At 45.2% G+C, this 16,615-nt stretch overlaps 1 protein-coding gene across 1 annotated transcript in view; it reads left to right on the top strand.

The window, feature by feature from the left end:
- The window catches only part of LPL (lipoprotein lipase), a 29,989-nt gene extending 15,489 nt beyond the window's left edge, over positions 1–14,500 (top strand). The window contains exons 4-10 of the mRNA XM_006156436.3: positions 1,329–1,440; positions 2,141–2,374; positions 5,527–5,769; positions 8,008–8,128; positions 10,200–10,382; positions 10,868–10,972; positions 13,673–14,500. Coding sequence (XP_006156498.1) covers positions 1,329–1,440; positions 2,141–2,374; positions 5,527–5,769; positions 8,008–8,128; positions 10,200–10,382; positions 10,868–10,972; position 13,673 — 999 coding nt within the window. The 3' untranslated portion in view covers positions 13,674–14,500. The remainder of the gene's footprint in view (positions 1–1,328; positions 1,441–2,140; positions 2,375–5,526; positions 5,770–8,007; positions 8,129–10,199; positions 10,383–10,867; positions 10,973–13,672) is intronic.
- The last annotated feature ends 2,115 nt before the right edge of the window (positions 14,501–16,615 follow it).

Consider the following 16,615-nt stretch of genomic DNA (forward strand, 5'->3'; position numbering starts at 1 on the left):
TAGGGACAGGCTGGGCATGTGTGCATGCATGCCCCGAATCCCAGGAGGAGAGTGGAGGAGAGCGGATTGTGGCATGACTGTCCCTCTGGGGGCGGGGGGTGATTTTTCATGTTCCCTCTCTGTCTTTCTGATGAGTGCACACGCCCTGACATCTTTGCATTAAAAAAAAAAAAAAAAAACAGAAAAAAGCATCATGACTTTCCTGATGACCCAATATTTTCTGATACTAAATTATGCTTTGACTAACCTTCAAAAGCAAAGTGATGTGAGGTATTTGGAGTAGAGGACAACGGGTCACCATTAAATATATATGTGTTTATGTATTTTATATTGATATACACACATGTACAGTGTGTGTATCCTTTACCAGAAATATTTGGGACCAAAGTGTTTTGGATTTCAGATGCTTTTGGATTTTGGAATGTTTGCATACACATAATGAGATATCTTGGGGGTAGGACCCAAGTCACTACATGACATTTATTTCTATTTTATATGCACCTTATACACATAAGTAATTTTATACGATATTTTTATATTGTAGTGTTTGGACTGTCTCATGTCACCAGGAGGCCAAAAGTGACATTTTACTCATAGCACCATGTCAGTCTTCAGAAAGTTTCATCATTTGGAACATCTTGGACTTCGGATTTTCAGATGAGGGCTGCCTAACCTGTTTATTACATACATATATTATATATATAAGTAATGCAATTTGAGAGATAGGGAAAACTTTCTAATTCAAGTTTGTTATTAAAGAAAAACAGAATCTTAGTACTAAACATATGCTTCCCTTGCCTATAACACAAAATTAAAATAAGCAGGATTAATTTTCATTATTACTTATATTTTGGAAATAATCCTTACATTCATTTCATTGGGTTATCAGAAAAGCCATGATGTATTCTGTTCTATATTTGTCTATGCAAAATGCATCATGACTTTTCCAGCCACCCAATATTACTTTTAGTAATATTGGCAAAGAACTTTTAGTTCCTTGGCAAAGAACTCTAAGAACCCTTTCTCTTACTCTTTTTTTTTTTTTTTGGAGAGGTTTTTGCTATAGTATGCGTGTGCTCGCCAGAAAGACAGAGAGAGAGACAGAGAGACAGAAAGCAAGAAGTTGACCCCCAAGGGGATGGCCTCGCCACAGTCCCATCTCCTCCATTCTCCTCTTGTGATCTTGGGCACGTACGCACACGCGCCCGGCCTGAGTTTAACGTGCTGGGTCCAGGACTTGAACTGGGTCGACTACATGGGAGTTCAGCAACATAGCCATTACATCATCTGCTGGTACTGTCTCTTAATCTTTTTCTTATTTTCCACAGGAGGAATTTAACTACCCACTGGATAATGTCCATCTCTTAGGATACAGTCTTGGAGCCCACGCTGCTGGTGTGGCAGGAAGTCTGACCAATAAGAAGGTGAACAGGATCACCGGTAAGAGAGCAGTGCCGCCCACCGTACCAGAGCGGGTCGGAAGGGTGTCGGTTAAATTTGCGAGTGTGTGGTGTTCCTCTCGGGGATGGATCTGGTGCTTGATCGTCTTTTGGAGAACTGTTTCTAAGGAATAAGGTCAAACACAGATGCCTGCTCTCGTGGGCTCAACATCTACTGGCAATAGCACAGAAATAAAGCAGAACAAAGCAAGAATGCCCACTGGGTCCCCAGAAGAGTCTGCATCCCTCCTCCCTCTGCCTCTCACATCAGTGCTAGGGAAAAGGAAAAAAAGACCGAATCCAGGGGCCATTCAAAGGAAGACAGTCATCTAAGCAAGTGGTGGTGGATGGTTTGGCGTTCAGAGACAAGCAGTGTATGTGTGTGTGTGGTGGGGGGGACTCAACACTGTTTAGTCATCTCATCATTCAGCAATGATGCAAAAGGAAATCAAGCCATCTAGAGTGACAATCACTGTACAGTGGCTAGTTTAAGAGACTCAAGCTCCATTTTAGAAGCCATGCCTACTTTTAAGATTGTTGTAGCAATTAAAGTTCTTATTACAACAGAGTAGGTGCTAATAAAGACCCAAGTGGCTGCTGGTTACGTTGGAATGGGGAGCAATGGTGAAGGTGAGTCTGGTGGGAACTACAACTAGCGGACATGTAACAACTTCTGGGTCTTTTGTTGTGTTCCCATCAAGGCCTCGATCCTGCCGGACCTAACTTTGAGTATGCAGAAGCCCCAAGTCGCCTTTCTCCCGATGATGCGGATTTTGTGGATGTCCTGCACACGTTCACCAGAGGGTCTCCCGGCCGAAGCATCGGGATCCAGAAACCAGTGGGGCATGTTGACATTTATCCCAATGGAGGCACTTTTCAGCCGGGGTGTAACATTGGGGAGGCCATCCGTGTGATTGCAGAGAGAGGCCTCGGAGGTAAGGAGGACTCAGAAGTGGGTGAAACGTGATTTTGTTCATACTCTCATAATGACCAAGTATGTAGTTGGAATACATATACTTGGCCAAAATTTGTTCTCAAAGACTTCTACTATGTTCAGTATGATTGTTTTTGTGCCAGACAGACCCTCCTGTTTTTTTGTTTGTTTGTTTGTTTTTGCCTCGGGGCACATGCACTTGCCAGAGAAAGACAGAAAGAGGGAAAGTGAAAAATCACCCCCCAGCCCCCTTCCCCGCGTAATACCTTTTCCTCCATTCTTCTCTTGGAATTTTGGGCATGCATACATACATGCTCAGTGTAATTCTGAAGACTCGAACTGTGGTCAGCCATGTGGGAATCCAGCTGCCTTACCCACCACACCACCTGCTGGTCCCATGATCTTTTATTTATCGTTTTGTGGATTATTGAGTACTGCACTTGTAGTAGCAAGACAAAGGGAGGGCTGCCAGACTTAGCGAGAGAGGCTGGGACCCAGTAAGTGAAGCAGAGGAAGTCTAGTTTCACCAGGGGCTTATGGTCTCTGTGACATAGGTCCCAGTTGCCTAGAATGTGAGCACCAAAATAGCTATAAGAGGGCTTGTCTACACGACAAAGAGAACAGTGAGGAGAGGGGCAGTCAGGAGTTATCAAGAATTCAGTTTCATTTAAAATGACGTAGGTGGGACCAGCAAGTGGTGTAGCATTTAAGGTGCTGGACTCCCACGTGGTGGACCGCAGTTAAACTTTTGTTGGTGACTTGAAACATGCTTGGGTGAATGTGTGTGCATGCCCAAAATCCCAAGAGAAGAGTGGAGGAGAAGGGATTGCAGTGTGGCCATCCCCTCTGGGGGTAATTTTTTTGTTCATACTCTCATAATGACCAAGTATGTAGTTGGAATACATATACTTGGCCAAAATTTGTTCTCAAAGACTTCTACTATGTTCAGTATGATTGTTTTTGTGCCAGACAGACCCTCCTGTTTTTTTGTTTGTTTGTTTGTTTTTGCCTCGGGGCACATGCACTTGCCAGAGAAAGACAGAAAGAGGGAAAGTGAAAAATCACCCCCCAGCCCCCTTCCCCGCGTAATACCTTTTCCTCCATTCTTCTCTTGGAATTTTGGGCATGCATACATACATGCTCAGTGTAATTCTGAAGACTCGAACTGTGGTCAGCCATGTGGGAATCCAGCTGCCTTACCCACCACACCACCTGCTGGTCCCATGATCTTTTATTTATCGTTTTGTGGATTATTGAGTACTGCACTTGTAGTAGCAAGACAAAGGGAGGGCTGCCAGACTTAGCGAGAGAGGCTGGGACCCAGTAAGTGAAGCAGAGGAAGTCTAGTTTCACCAGGGGCTTATGGTCTCTGTGACATAGGTCCCAGTTGCCTAGAATGTGAGCACCAAAATAGCTATAAGAGGGCTTGTCTACACGACAAAGAGAACAGTGAGGAGAGGGGCAGTCAGGAGTTATCAAGAATTCAGTTTCATTTAAAATGACGTAGGTGGGACCAGCAAGTGGTGTAGCATTTAAGGTGCTGGACTCCCACGTGGTGGACCGCAGTTAAACTTTTGTTGGTGACTTGAAACATGCTTGGGTGAATGTGTGTGCATGCCCAAAATCCCAAGAGAAGAGTGGAGGAGAAGGGATTGCAGTGTGGCCATCCCCTCTGGGGGTAATTTCTCACTTTCTGTCTCGCTCTGTCTCTCTAGCGAGCTCATGCACCCTATAGCAAAAATCTCTCAAAAACAAATGAATAATGCAAGCAACTGATTGGCTGAGCCTCATTCCATTCTCTGCAGCATGAATTCAGGGACATGATGAAGAAAGGGGTAGTGGGTCACATCGTAATCTGTGACTGTTTACAATAAGCTGAAACTGTACATGGCAATGACCCCAGGGATGTGCGGTGTAGCCAAGGCCTCAGTGCTCCTACCTCCTATGGAGTTGCAACTCTGACTTTCTATAAACTGCTCTGAACTAATGAACTGCTTTCTTTTTCCCTCAAGGCAAAATTGAGACAGGAAACTCCCACCGCCCTCAATAACGGCATTATAAATGGTCACCTGGCCACATGTTGCCCTACTTTGTCACTGCAAAGCCTGCGGGGTAATTCTTAATTCTACTGAAAGTGAAGGTGGTGTTAATTAGCCCAGATTGACCTTTTCAGAGAGACAAATTGGAAACAAATCACCACTCTCCTTCAATAAGGCTTCCAAACTTTTAAGAAGAAATCACTTAATTTAGCTTAGTATTTACTTTAAGAGTTAGTTTACGTCAAATTTATGATTTATTTATTTTTACGATATTTTAAGGGCTTTTTCCATGAGAGAGGCAGAGAGAAGAGAGGCAGAGAGAGCAAGGGGCATCATCCTGAGATCCACCCCTAGGCTCAGCCAGCCCAAATCACGGGCACACACACATGTGCCTGGCACGTTCAGGGGAGCCCTGGGATGTGAACCCAGTATGCTCCCGTGTTGCTCCAGTAGCATTACTACCGTGCCGTCATCTGACCCCTAAGATTTACTGTGGACATTGGGCCCTGCCTCTAGTCAATACCCCGAATGCTTCCATGCATTTGTATGTAACCAACATCAGAACATCACTATTTTGGGTTATTATAAAAGCTGTAGTAATAAATGCATTCACATGACGTTGTTAATTATTATTTCTGTGGATCACATGAGGTAAAAAGGATTAGTAAGAACATAACCCTCAATTATACATACTAATCTATGATAACATACATATTGTTCATCTAATACACATACCCTTTATGATGAGGTTTCCAGAAGGATGTTTCTAGAAGCATCTGGAAGAATCAGACACTTTCAGTAAAAGAGAAGGAAGCGTTAAAGTGGGGCAAATTAACCCCTACTTTGGATTTCTTTTATTATGGTTTCGTACTCAGGGTTTATGAAACAGCAGAAAGGTCAAAAGGTCTTTGTGAACTTGCACCTTGGATGATCTTGGAAGGAGGCAAGGAACCACAACCACAGAGACATCTTGAAATTAGGTGGTAGTCATAGACGCGTAGGCCTCGATGCTGAACTCATTGTGTCTGCACCCCACGCTGACCTCTCTGCGTGTAAATGCAGCACTCATGCAGATTTGCACAGAGGCGACATTCCCTCCGTGTCTCTCTCCCAGATGTGGACCAGCTGGTGAAATGCTCCCACGAACGCTCCATCCATCTCTTCATCGACTCCCTGTTGAACGAGGAAAGTCCGAGTAAAGCCTACCGGTGCAACTCGAAGGAGGCCTTCGAGAAAGGGCTCTGTCTGAGCTGCAGGAAGAACCGCTGCAACAACTTGGGCTATGAGATTAATAAGGTCCGAGCCAAACGCAGCAGCAAGATGTACCTGAAGACCCGCGCTCAGATGCCCTACAAAGGTAGGCGGGGCACTGCTAGAGGTAGGACAGACCATCATCCTGGCCTCACCCTGCTCACTACAGGGCGTGCCAACCCTGCCCCTCGGAGCAGAGACAGCGAGGTGATGTCACAGAACCACTCAGACCCTCACTTCTGTCTCCACTGAGATAGGAGTTGCTCTGGTCATTTTCTGATAGCCTAAGTCCCAGTGTGAGCCAGCAGTCAGGACACCTGGGATCTGCAGCCTCACCTGCCACCCTCCTCTGTAACTGTGACCATTAATTAGCACAGGCCAGACTGTCAGCTTGGGGCTTAGAGTTGATTTGAAACCATCACTCTGGGGTCAGCAAACAGTGGTTCTTGGGTCCAATCCAGTCTTCCACTTGTATTTGTGAATAAAGTTTTATTAGAACACAGCCATGCACATTGACTCCCACACTGCCTATGGCTTCTTTCATGCCACCATGGCAGAGCTGAGTGATTGAGACAGACAACACGTGGCCCCAGGGCCTGAAATATTTACTATCCGGCCCCTTGTAGAAAGTTTGCCTCTTGTAAAGTTGGCTTTCTATGAAGGCAAGCATGGTCCATATTCTAAAATGCACTCATCCCTGGGAGGCAAGACTACCAGACCTTCTAAGGTATTTCCATTTTGTCATGAATTCATTTCACACTTGAGTTTCAAGCATGGCCTCTTGCATAGAGCAAGACTCAAAGGTGTGGAGGGGATATGGGAGGGGGGCAACATCAGTCTGGGAAGAGGGAGTGATCGCAGAAAGGCTGACTTCTGCACAGTCCAGGTGCAAGCCTGAGGGACAGGATGGTATGTAAGTACAGTTTCCTCAGGTGACATATCTGCGGGGTGCCTGTCTGTAGGGTGACTTGTCAGACTCTGTGAAGGAGCACGTGGTGGCAGATGTCAGAGTAGCTATGATTCTAGGAAGACTTTGAGGCAATGAGGAAAGCCTCAGGCTCCCTAACCCTTCAGAAGTGTCCCACGGCCACTGGCACCTGGGCCTCCCACCTGTCCTGCCCTGGCCTGTGGTGGGCCTATAAAGGGCCCCATTTAACCTCAGATGCGATTTCTTTTAGTAGCTGTGGGCTTGTGCTGTTGTTTCATTTGCTTTTGCTTAGTATCTGGCTGTTTATTTTTATTATAAAATGAAATGTATCTAAGCACAATAGTGGTTGTCATTGTCGCTCACAACAGCCAAATGTATTAAAAACGTTTTCATTAGAACAAATTCTAAAGTAACATAAAAATATTGTTCTCTGTTTTCTAAATCATTAGTGTTTAAAAATCTGTGTGCATTTAGTAGACAGCAACACAGATAAGGAAAAATTGGACCAAGAATCTCAGGAGAGGAAGAAAAAGCATCCCCGTAGCTCTTTCCGCCATCACGGTAGCTGGCATTACCCTGTGGCCCCACCTCACCTGGTCTCACTTGCACAGAGTATGTTCTAGAGAGGAGGGAGGAGTAACGGCACAAGTTCAAGTTCAAGTACCTGCCTCCAGAGACGCTCCCTAATCTTCCACGTTGGGGACTGACTGCAAGGGCCCTACAGTGCCCCCTGCTGGGTCAGTGCAGTAAGGTGTACTGAGCCTGCCAGGAACACTCTGCTGTGCTGCGGGTAGAGGAGAGGCTTGTGGGCCCGATCCTCGGACCTGATAGGGCCCACCTTCCCCACGAGGGTTCAATTGGGTCACCCCCACACCACAACTGGCCCTTATATGGTTATTTTCAAACAAAACAACAATTACATTACACTAAAGGAAACGAATAACAGTACAACAGAGCACTCTTCTGTACGTTAAACATGGGGAAGGCACACCCATGACACAGGGAGAACTCAGCTGCACATGGGGACGCTGGGACAGGCCAAATCTGCTGGTTCTGATGTTGTGAACAGGATGGTGACTCAGGGCGGGGTTAATTCGTGGAGGGAGGATGGGGCTGGGGGGCTTGGCCTTTTGCTTGGTCCCCCCAGTATTCTCCCAAAGACAACTCCCTCAGGACAACCGGGCCATTCAGGTACACTGGGCTTTTCCTGTTCCCTGCAACCACACTTCTGAAAGGGCGTGGAATTCAGGGTGCGGGTTTTCCAGGTGTGAACTATACAGTATGAAGAGATCTCCCACGCCACGCTGACAGTGCTAGGGGGCTCTCCTGAGATGCGTCTGTGGGCTGGATTGCATGTTTGGCATCTGTGCTGTTTCCATGGTGACTGACCAGCCCATGTTCTCATTTCCTCCCCAGTCTTCCACTACCAAGTCAAGATTCACTTTTCTGGGACTGAGAGTGATAAGCAGACCAACCAGGCCTTCGAGATCTCTCTGTATGGCACCGTGGCTGAGAGCGAGAACATCCCCTTCACCCTGTGAGTAGCACGGGGCCCCTCCCCACGCGGGTTCATCCCGGTCCCAGGGCCCGCCATAACCACAGCCTGAGAAAGGCAGCAGGCGGAGCCCCTGGGGAGCCAGTCTCCAGCTTAGGAAGTTGCAATCTCAAAACTGAAGTCTTTGCTCTGTTTTATAATGAGAAGAAAGTTCTTCAAATTGGTGATTTGGTGTAGTTACTATCTATATTTTTCTTTCCTTTTACATTTTACACATCCTTATTTCCTTTTTACAGCCATTTTTAATCTTTTCTAAGTTTTTTTTTTTTTAAATATCTTCCATGAGAGAGAGAGAGAAGCACCCCTAACAGGACTTTCATGCCACCTTCCACCACAGCCCAGCCAGCCAGGACCCGGGGTGTGCACACGGCCACCAGCATGCTCCGGAGGGCCCAGGACCATGCGGTCCAGTCAGGTCGCCCCTCCACCTCCAGCTGGTCCTTACATGATTAGTTTCAAACAAAACAACAATTGAATTCCTTCAAAAGGCTTGACATTAAAGGGAATGAATAACAGAACCACACACCACTCTGTTGTGGAGGTGTGAATGTGATGTGTGTGGAAAACCTATGCAGAAAAAGGCCATGACGAAGTTACCCCTTACTGTGGATCAAAGACGCAGAACTAGCCCAGCGGCCTCAGTGTGCACTGGCTGCTGTCCGCTCGGCCAGCCGAGGCCATTCGGGGGGCCTGGGTGCGATGCCTGAGCACCCTGAAAGCGGGTATGCTGGAGCTCACCCATCGTCCCAGCTACTAGGGGCTGAGGCAGGAGGACCTCTGGCTCGCAGGCAGTGAGGGCCCCGTCAGGAGGTCCTGTCCGACAGAACCAGGCACGGCAGCGTGAGCTTGTGGTCTCAGCCACTCAGGAGCTAGGCAGGAGGGTGGCAGCAGTGAGACTCTGTGTAAACACACAGCAATAGAAAATAAATAAAAGAAAAACAAAAGGCAAGTTTATGGCACCTCTTTGTAATTATTAAATGAATAAACCTTTTGGGATACGCAGTGCCTGGGGTAGCAAAGGGGTCCACGCACCCCTAGGGGTGTCACATCTATGAATACAGGCCCCTGGGCGGGGAGGATGCCAGTCACTTCCACCTGCTCTAACATGCCTACTTGGAACAGAGGAATCTCTTTTCTGGTATTTTAAAGAAGTAGCAGAAATTTAAAAATTGTTTGTAACGTGTGGTCCTTCTATACAGTGGTACATGGAATAGCTTAAGTTAGAAACCAAGTGTTCAGTATGGAGTCAATGATTATATTAATGGGAGTTGGTCAAGTCAACGCAACCAATCTAAAAAGTACAATTGCAGGGACCAGCAGATGGAGTAATGGTTACGTTGCTGGACTCTCACGTAGTCAAACGCAGTTTGAGTCCTGGACTCAGTGGCTTAAAACTCATGCTGGGCATGTGTGTGTGTGTGTGCCTAAATTCCTGAGAGGAAAATGGAGGAGAAGGGATTGCGGAGTGGCCATCCCCCCTGGGGTGTGATTTCTCGCTTTCTGTCTTTCTGTCTCTCTGTCTCTGTGGTGCGTGCACACGCCCTGTAGCAAAAACCTGTCCAAAAAAAAAAAAAAAAAGCAAACAATAAAAAAAAAACTTTCTCTAAAAAAAAGTACAATTATAGAAACTAGGTAAAATGTGGCAAAAAGTGGGAGATAAAATGTGAAGGGACCAAAGAAGACTAAAGAGTTCTGTATATACTGTGACCAGTAAGTAAATCACTTTCCTACATCCGCACGAATCCTAAAAGGAATAGAGGAAAACGGAAGTAATGACTCCCAATGACGGGCTTGTGCGTTTTATTTTCTCCTAGGAACTGCAGAAGTAGTTCGTATCATGAGGATTCGTGGTGGGATAGATTAAAGGGGTGGAATTCTCTTTTAAATACACGAGCTGCCATTGACATTTATCTTGTGTATTTTGTGGGACATTTTTTGCATTTCTTAAATAGCTCTCAAACAATAAAACTATTTACATCTTGGGAAGAGAAAAGAAGGAGGGAAAAGAGGCTGATTTTCATAACTGACCAAATGTGTTCATTTTTAAACCCAGGCCTGAGGTTGCCACGAATAAGACCTACTCGTTCCTGATCTACACGGAGGTGGACATCGGGGAACTTCTGATGCTGAAGCTCGCGTGGAAGAGTGACTCCTACTTCGGCTGGTCAGACTGGTGGAGCAGCCCCGGCTTTGCTATTGAGAAGATCAGAGTAAAAGCAGGAGAGACTCAGAAAAAGTGATTGAATTTCTTTTTCTCCATCGCTCAGCCTCACCCCAATGTCATTATCTAGGGGTCTTTGACATGCAGGTGAAACTTCAGTAAGCCTGGTCTTAGAACCCTGGAGACCTATGGTCAGAGTTACCCAGAAAGCTCTTCAGAGTGTGCTTTATGGTCGTACTGGGGAGGTACTGGCATTTCTGCAGTTCACTAAAGGAAACCAAAGCCTGAGAGCTGGGATGGGAAGTCAGGTCTCAGCCAGGTCGTCCTGGGCTGTCTGTAGGCCTGTCTGTCTAGGCGGATTAACCAGCTCATTTGCTGGATACTAGGCCAAGGTCTCAACTAACCCTCTGATTCAGAGATAGTCTGAAAGTTAGTTAATTACTGGGAGCATCAGTTAACCAGCATGATCTTGAGCGTTTAAGCATCCCTGAGCAAGCTGTACTTTTTATCAGACTTTCCTAATTGTTCATCAATGTTTCTGCATCTGCTGTCTTCTGCAGGGTGATCTTCTGTTCCAGGGAGAAAGTGTCCCGTTTGCAGAAAGGAAAGGCACCAGCGGTTTTTGTGAAGTGCCACGACAAGTCTCTGAACAAGAAGTCTGGCTGGTGAGCACCCTGGCTGAGCTCCGGGGCCGTCTTGAGCTTCACGCACTGTCCTTCCCCAGAACTAAAGGCCCCTGAGCTAACTTCCTGCTCAGCACATTCTGAGCCTTTCTGTGTGTGTAGCAGATGGGCTCACGGCTCTTGCATTCTTTCTCTGTTTCCTTTCTCCTTCTGTTTTGTTCTCCCAGCCCTGACCATCATCCCAGGTGCACATATTAGGGTTTATTTTATTCTTGGACTGCCCCAAGATCATCACTTCTGCTGTTTTCTCTGCTGCATCTCTGCTCTTAATCCCTTTAGAGATGCTCTCTGCACAGCACACAGCATGCAGCATACATTCACGGCTGCCCTTGCAGCTGTGGGTGCGGCCCTCCCCAGGGTGTACGCAGAAGTCAGAGGTCCCACGCATCCACTGTCACCATGTAGACTTCAAGACTCCAGGACAGAGAGTCAAGGGGCGGGTCAAGCAGCTCTCTCAAGACTCCCAGAGTCGGGGAGCTAGGGAGCTGAGGGAGTGAGCGCGTAGGAGCGGTTCCCATCGCCAACTCAGAGCAGCTCTCTGGCTCTTCCTACCTGACCTTCAGGACTAATCCACATGGCAGCTCAGCTGTCAGCTGAATCTGTCCAGAGCGCTTGGACTCAGCGGAGACCAAGCATGTGACCTTCCACTGTCCTCCCCAATTCCTGGGCTATGCCATTCGCATTCTTCCACTTGTCCCCTGCCAGAGGCCAAGTGCTAATGGGCTAAAGGGATAAAGGGGGAAACGTTAGGTCACATCACAGGCCAGTGACGAAGGCAAAGGCTGGACACAGTGTCACGTGCAAGTAGACAAGGCAGCCTCTCCTGGTTGGTCCTCTTCTCCGGTCACACTTACAGACCGAAGTGCAGCATGAGAGCTGCCTGTTCGCAGGACAAAGACCGGAAGTGCGATGTGGGACCGGTCTTCTCTTTTCCACTTCTACTTTGTCATGCGGGGTACATACGTTCACTATGACTCGATTCAGAAAAACAGACGAAAATAAAAACCACTGCGGCCCCGTCACCTAGGGACAAACTCAGTGAACATTTCGATGTATTAATATATCCTTTCATACTTTATATGAGGGGATCTTCGACAAGTTCACGGAAAACAAGCATTTAAAGAAAAGCTATGCGTGGATTTCAATTTTCATTTTGTTACCAAAATTCACTTCTACTTTAATTCTGTTTTTCTATGAATTCTTTGAAATCTCCTTGTACGTGTATATTTCTTTTCCCTCTTTTACGAAGATGGTACTATGGCATGCATACTTTGAAGGACAAGCTGAGGCCATCTGGATCTAAAACATGAATGTAGGCACACTCGTGATAAACTTGAAGTGGAGAATAGGTACTGGTTCAGAATCAGGCAGATTAACTGAATTCTTACCTTAATTCTAATTCTTAGTTCTTTCCTAATTCTTCTCTGAGGTTTTTCTTCTAAGAGATTCATTGCTTTTATTTTCCTCATTGCAAATCTGAGTCCATTTCACTTCTGCTGCAATTTTAGAAAGGGATTCCTCTATGGAATTTTTTTTGAGAGGTTTTTTTTTTTTTTTTTTTTTTTTTTTTTTTTTGCTATAGGACACGTGCACTTGCCAGAGAAACAAGAGACGGAGAAACAAAGTGAGAAATCACCCCCAGGGGGGATGGCCACACCACAGTCCCTTCTCCTCCAGTCTCCTCTCAGAATTTTGGGCACACATGCACACGCACTGAACATGAGTTTTAAGCCGTCGGGTCCAGGACTCAAACCGCAGGACTATGTGAGAGTCCAGCGATGTAACCATTATGCCATCTGCTGGTCCCGCCTCTATGAAGTTTTACATGTGCACTTATGTTACACCCAAATGACACACATGTACACATACATACCACCAAATCATCTACAACTTTAAGTCTATGTGAATATAAAAACAAACCCTCCCAAATGAGGATATAACCCCAGCTGTTTATAAAGCACATCTGGCCACAGTTCTTACATGTTATGAGAGCTTACCTCAGAGAGTCTTAGGAGACACAGCCCTCGTCTGAGTGTAGGGCACGGGAACAGTACAAGTTTAGGCAGCTTTTTGAAAAATACATTTGAACTTTATCTCGGAGGTAATTAACAGACTAATAATCTCTGTGTTTTTTTATTCTCTGTGATTAAAATAAATCAGTGAAATGAAAGGTTCTCTTTCCTCCATGTTCTGTTAACTCATTACGAGAAAGGGAACAAAACAGGCTTTTCACTGGGTACCTTCTAGGAGTGAGAAACCCTCTGGCATTTGAAATCACTTGGCCCCGCACTCTGAAGGTGGTCCTTCTCACTGAGATTGGGCTCCGTACATGTCTGAGTTGTGTTCATTCCTCGGATCCTACCACTTTTTCTGATCCAATATCTACCTCTCTCCTAGTTTATTCTTACCTGAGAACCATAAAAATGGTGGTGGAGGGGTCAGCAGGTGGCCTGGTGGTTAGGGCACTGGATTCCCATATGGCCAACCACAGTTCAAATCCCGGACCTGGTGACTCGCTTTCTCTCTGTTTGTCTCTCTCTTGTGAACACGTGTACCCTACAGCAAATTAAAAAAATAATAATAACGAATAAAATTAAATAAATAATTCTTTTTAAAGTGGTGGGGGAGGGGAGGCGGTTGTGAAACACTTATGCATTTCCCTCTTCCTTTGCTTTTTCTCAGAAACTGGGCAAAACAAGAAAAGAAAAAAACAGAAAGAAAAAAGGAGGACAATGCGCAAATTCTATGAAGAATAATGATACTAATGAAGGGACTTTTACAAAGGATGCCCAGCATCGTGGGTTTACTAGTGGAATTTCCTGAGCATTCATCCCAGCTATATCCTTGTTAGTTACTTAGGGACGGTCTCTAAAGAGAATACTAAAACGTGGCTAATTCCACTCGAGGAAGGTGGCGGCAAACAGCACAGCCTCCCACGCTGAAGACGCAGATGTGGAAAGCACTGCGTTGTGTCCTTCGAGAAAGCAATAAAAACTGCTCGCGCCCATAGTAAAATAAGGCTCCTTCACGTGGTGTGTCTGGGCATAACCAAAATGGGCTAGAAGCCCTTTTTTTCATGGGATTCTGGATTTTCTGGGCTGAGGCCTTCGCAAAGTTTTCTCCACACCTGCACCTAGAACATGGCTCTGTGTGGCACGATTCAGACCCATGTGTTTAGCAGTTAGAATGTCTGATTTTTTTTTTTGAATGGTTCCTATCTTGCTGTCGCGATATGGCTCAAGATTAAACAAGAGTACATGGTGCGGAAAGCAGGACGGAGAGCGAGGCTGATGAAGCCCTGAGCCTCTCAACAGGCCCTGAAATGTATTGCTTCATCTCCCTCTCCCCTCCTTAGTGCTCTCTGTTCAAGACTATATTTTAACAATGTTCTTTGGGTGGGTTTTGAAAATAAACCTGGAATCTTTGGCTGACACAGCATTCGAATGGTGCAGATTGACAATAACACCATAATTTTATGATCAAATTTTCCAAATTCTTTTCATCAGTTTGCAATCATTTAATCTTTGATCATTACGATTCAATTTTGGGTTTATCTCAGTCATGCTTGGTCATGCTTTCTCTGTGTCCCTTTCGTTCCTGGTTTTGACAAGAAAAGAGCTGTTCAAGTTCAAATGTTGTGTCATAAACGCCTACAAACTTTAGACAAGTACGGTTGTTACTGCGTGAAAGCTGGGAAAGTTACTAGGATGTGTTTTTAAGCATTTTATTTTGTTTTTGTTTTTTTTGAGAATTATTTGTATTCATTCTCATTATTATTATTTTCCAGTTTTGATCAGAGAGAGAACGGGCAGGGGGAAAGTGAGAAAGCAAGCCACCAGGTCCAGGACTCAAACTGCAGTTGCCCATGTCAGAGTCCAGAGCCTTTAACCACCACGCCACCTGCCAGCCCCTTAAGCAGTGTTTATAAACCATCCTGTGTAAGACAAAAACAGCGTCCTCCATCTCCACAGCCACGTGAAGTGCCGAGAGGGCTGTTAATCTTTTTAACAACTAGTTATGAATGAGCGAGTGATTATTTATAAACTAGATCTCATGTTTTCAGAATGCTTTTCTATATATTAATACAACTGATAAAGAAGTTAACTGTCTCAGAGGTTATTGCTGGGAACCCAGACGGTGAAGGTGATGGGTATCTGGAGACTCCTGCCAAAAGCCCAGGAGGTCTGCTAATCACTCGGCCTGATTGGAAAGAGAGCAACACGTTGGAGTGGTGCTCGTTCCGGCTGTGCCCCAAGTTCAGCCCTTTACCTGAGACCTAGACAGTTGTACCTGTGGGAAACTGGGGGAGACTGGGGGACAAACGTGACGGAGGCCACCAGGCTTGGAATGAATTCTCTGCTAAAAATAAAATGATGAGTAATTTGTCGTTGGCATCCCCTTTCTTGCTAATTCTTTCATTTGGAATTTGGGTGTTGACCAAGGGTGCATCAATTTAAAACGTTCACCAAGTGAGTGCCAGGCACGAGAACGCTGACTTCTGAAGACTTTGCTATATATATATATATTCACGGTGCTTTGGCTTCAGTTTTATTTATTAGCTGTAAATATATGTGCAGACGTGTAAGGGCACGTGTACATACCGATACCGCGTTGTGGCTATCTGCGTCTGTGGGTGTGTGGTGCTGACTTTGTACATGTCTTTATCGGTGAGGGTCTCGATGAGCCAGCTTACTCATGACATGACACAATGAAATGTTGTTTTTTTTTTTTTTAAAGAAACTTACTAACTCTGTGAAGAAATGGAATCTGCTTTTAATAAAATTGATGAAATTTTATTACAACACTAAGTCATGATTTTGTATCATTTTTGGTCCCCTTAAAAAAGTTAAGTCTAGGGCTGGCCCTATCACCTAATGGTTCACAGAGCCTGATCTCACATGGCTGGCTGCAGTTCAAATCCCTACCCCGGTGACTTGAAAACAGATCAGCCATGTGCAAGTCCAAAATCCCAGCAGGATGGAGAAATGGATCAGAAAGGACTAGACTGATCATGCCTCACTGTCGGGGGTGCTTCCCCCCCCAACTCTCTGTCTCTGTTGAAAACATGTACCCTCCAGCAATTTAAAAAAAAAATTATTCTTAGGGCAAATTCTTTAGCAAATTTTGACTGAGTAACCACCATACTTAGTAAATAATAGAGCTTTTAAAAATCATAGTGCCCATTGTATTCTATTTTTATATTTATATTCATATAAAAATATCCAAAGCCTGAGCTATCTTTTAAAATAACTATGAGGGAAAATAATATAGATACTTTGCAGAATAAAATACACAGGACTTTCTTTGCCTGTGGTATACTTTTTCATCATTAAGTAATAATGTAGATTGATATAAAATATCTTCCATCATTTCCTGGAATACATTGCTTGTGTTTCTGAGGTCTCATTGCTAGGCACCATGCTAGTGGCATTTGTGCGATTAAGTGAACTATTTGGGAATGGGAGTTCTAGAATGTTCTAGAAATTTGCTTTGGGTTAACTTGAAAGTGAAAAAGAGTAGGATACAGCCCATCTCTGCAACAAAGGTGTTACTTCTTAGTGTAGTTCAGGGGAAAACCATTGCATCAGTGGCCACATACCTGGGTTTCATCATCAATTAGGCATA

Source organism: Tupaia chinensis, unplaced genomic scaffold (genome assembly GCF_000334495.1).
Source record: "Tupaia chinensis unplaced genomic scaffold, TupChi_1.0 Scaffold000494_1, whole genome shotgun sequence".
In the NCBI taxonomy this organism is placed as follows: domain Eukaryota; kingdom Metazoa; phylum Chordata; class Mammalia; order Scandentia; family Tupaiidae; genus Tupaia; species Tupaia belangeri.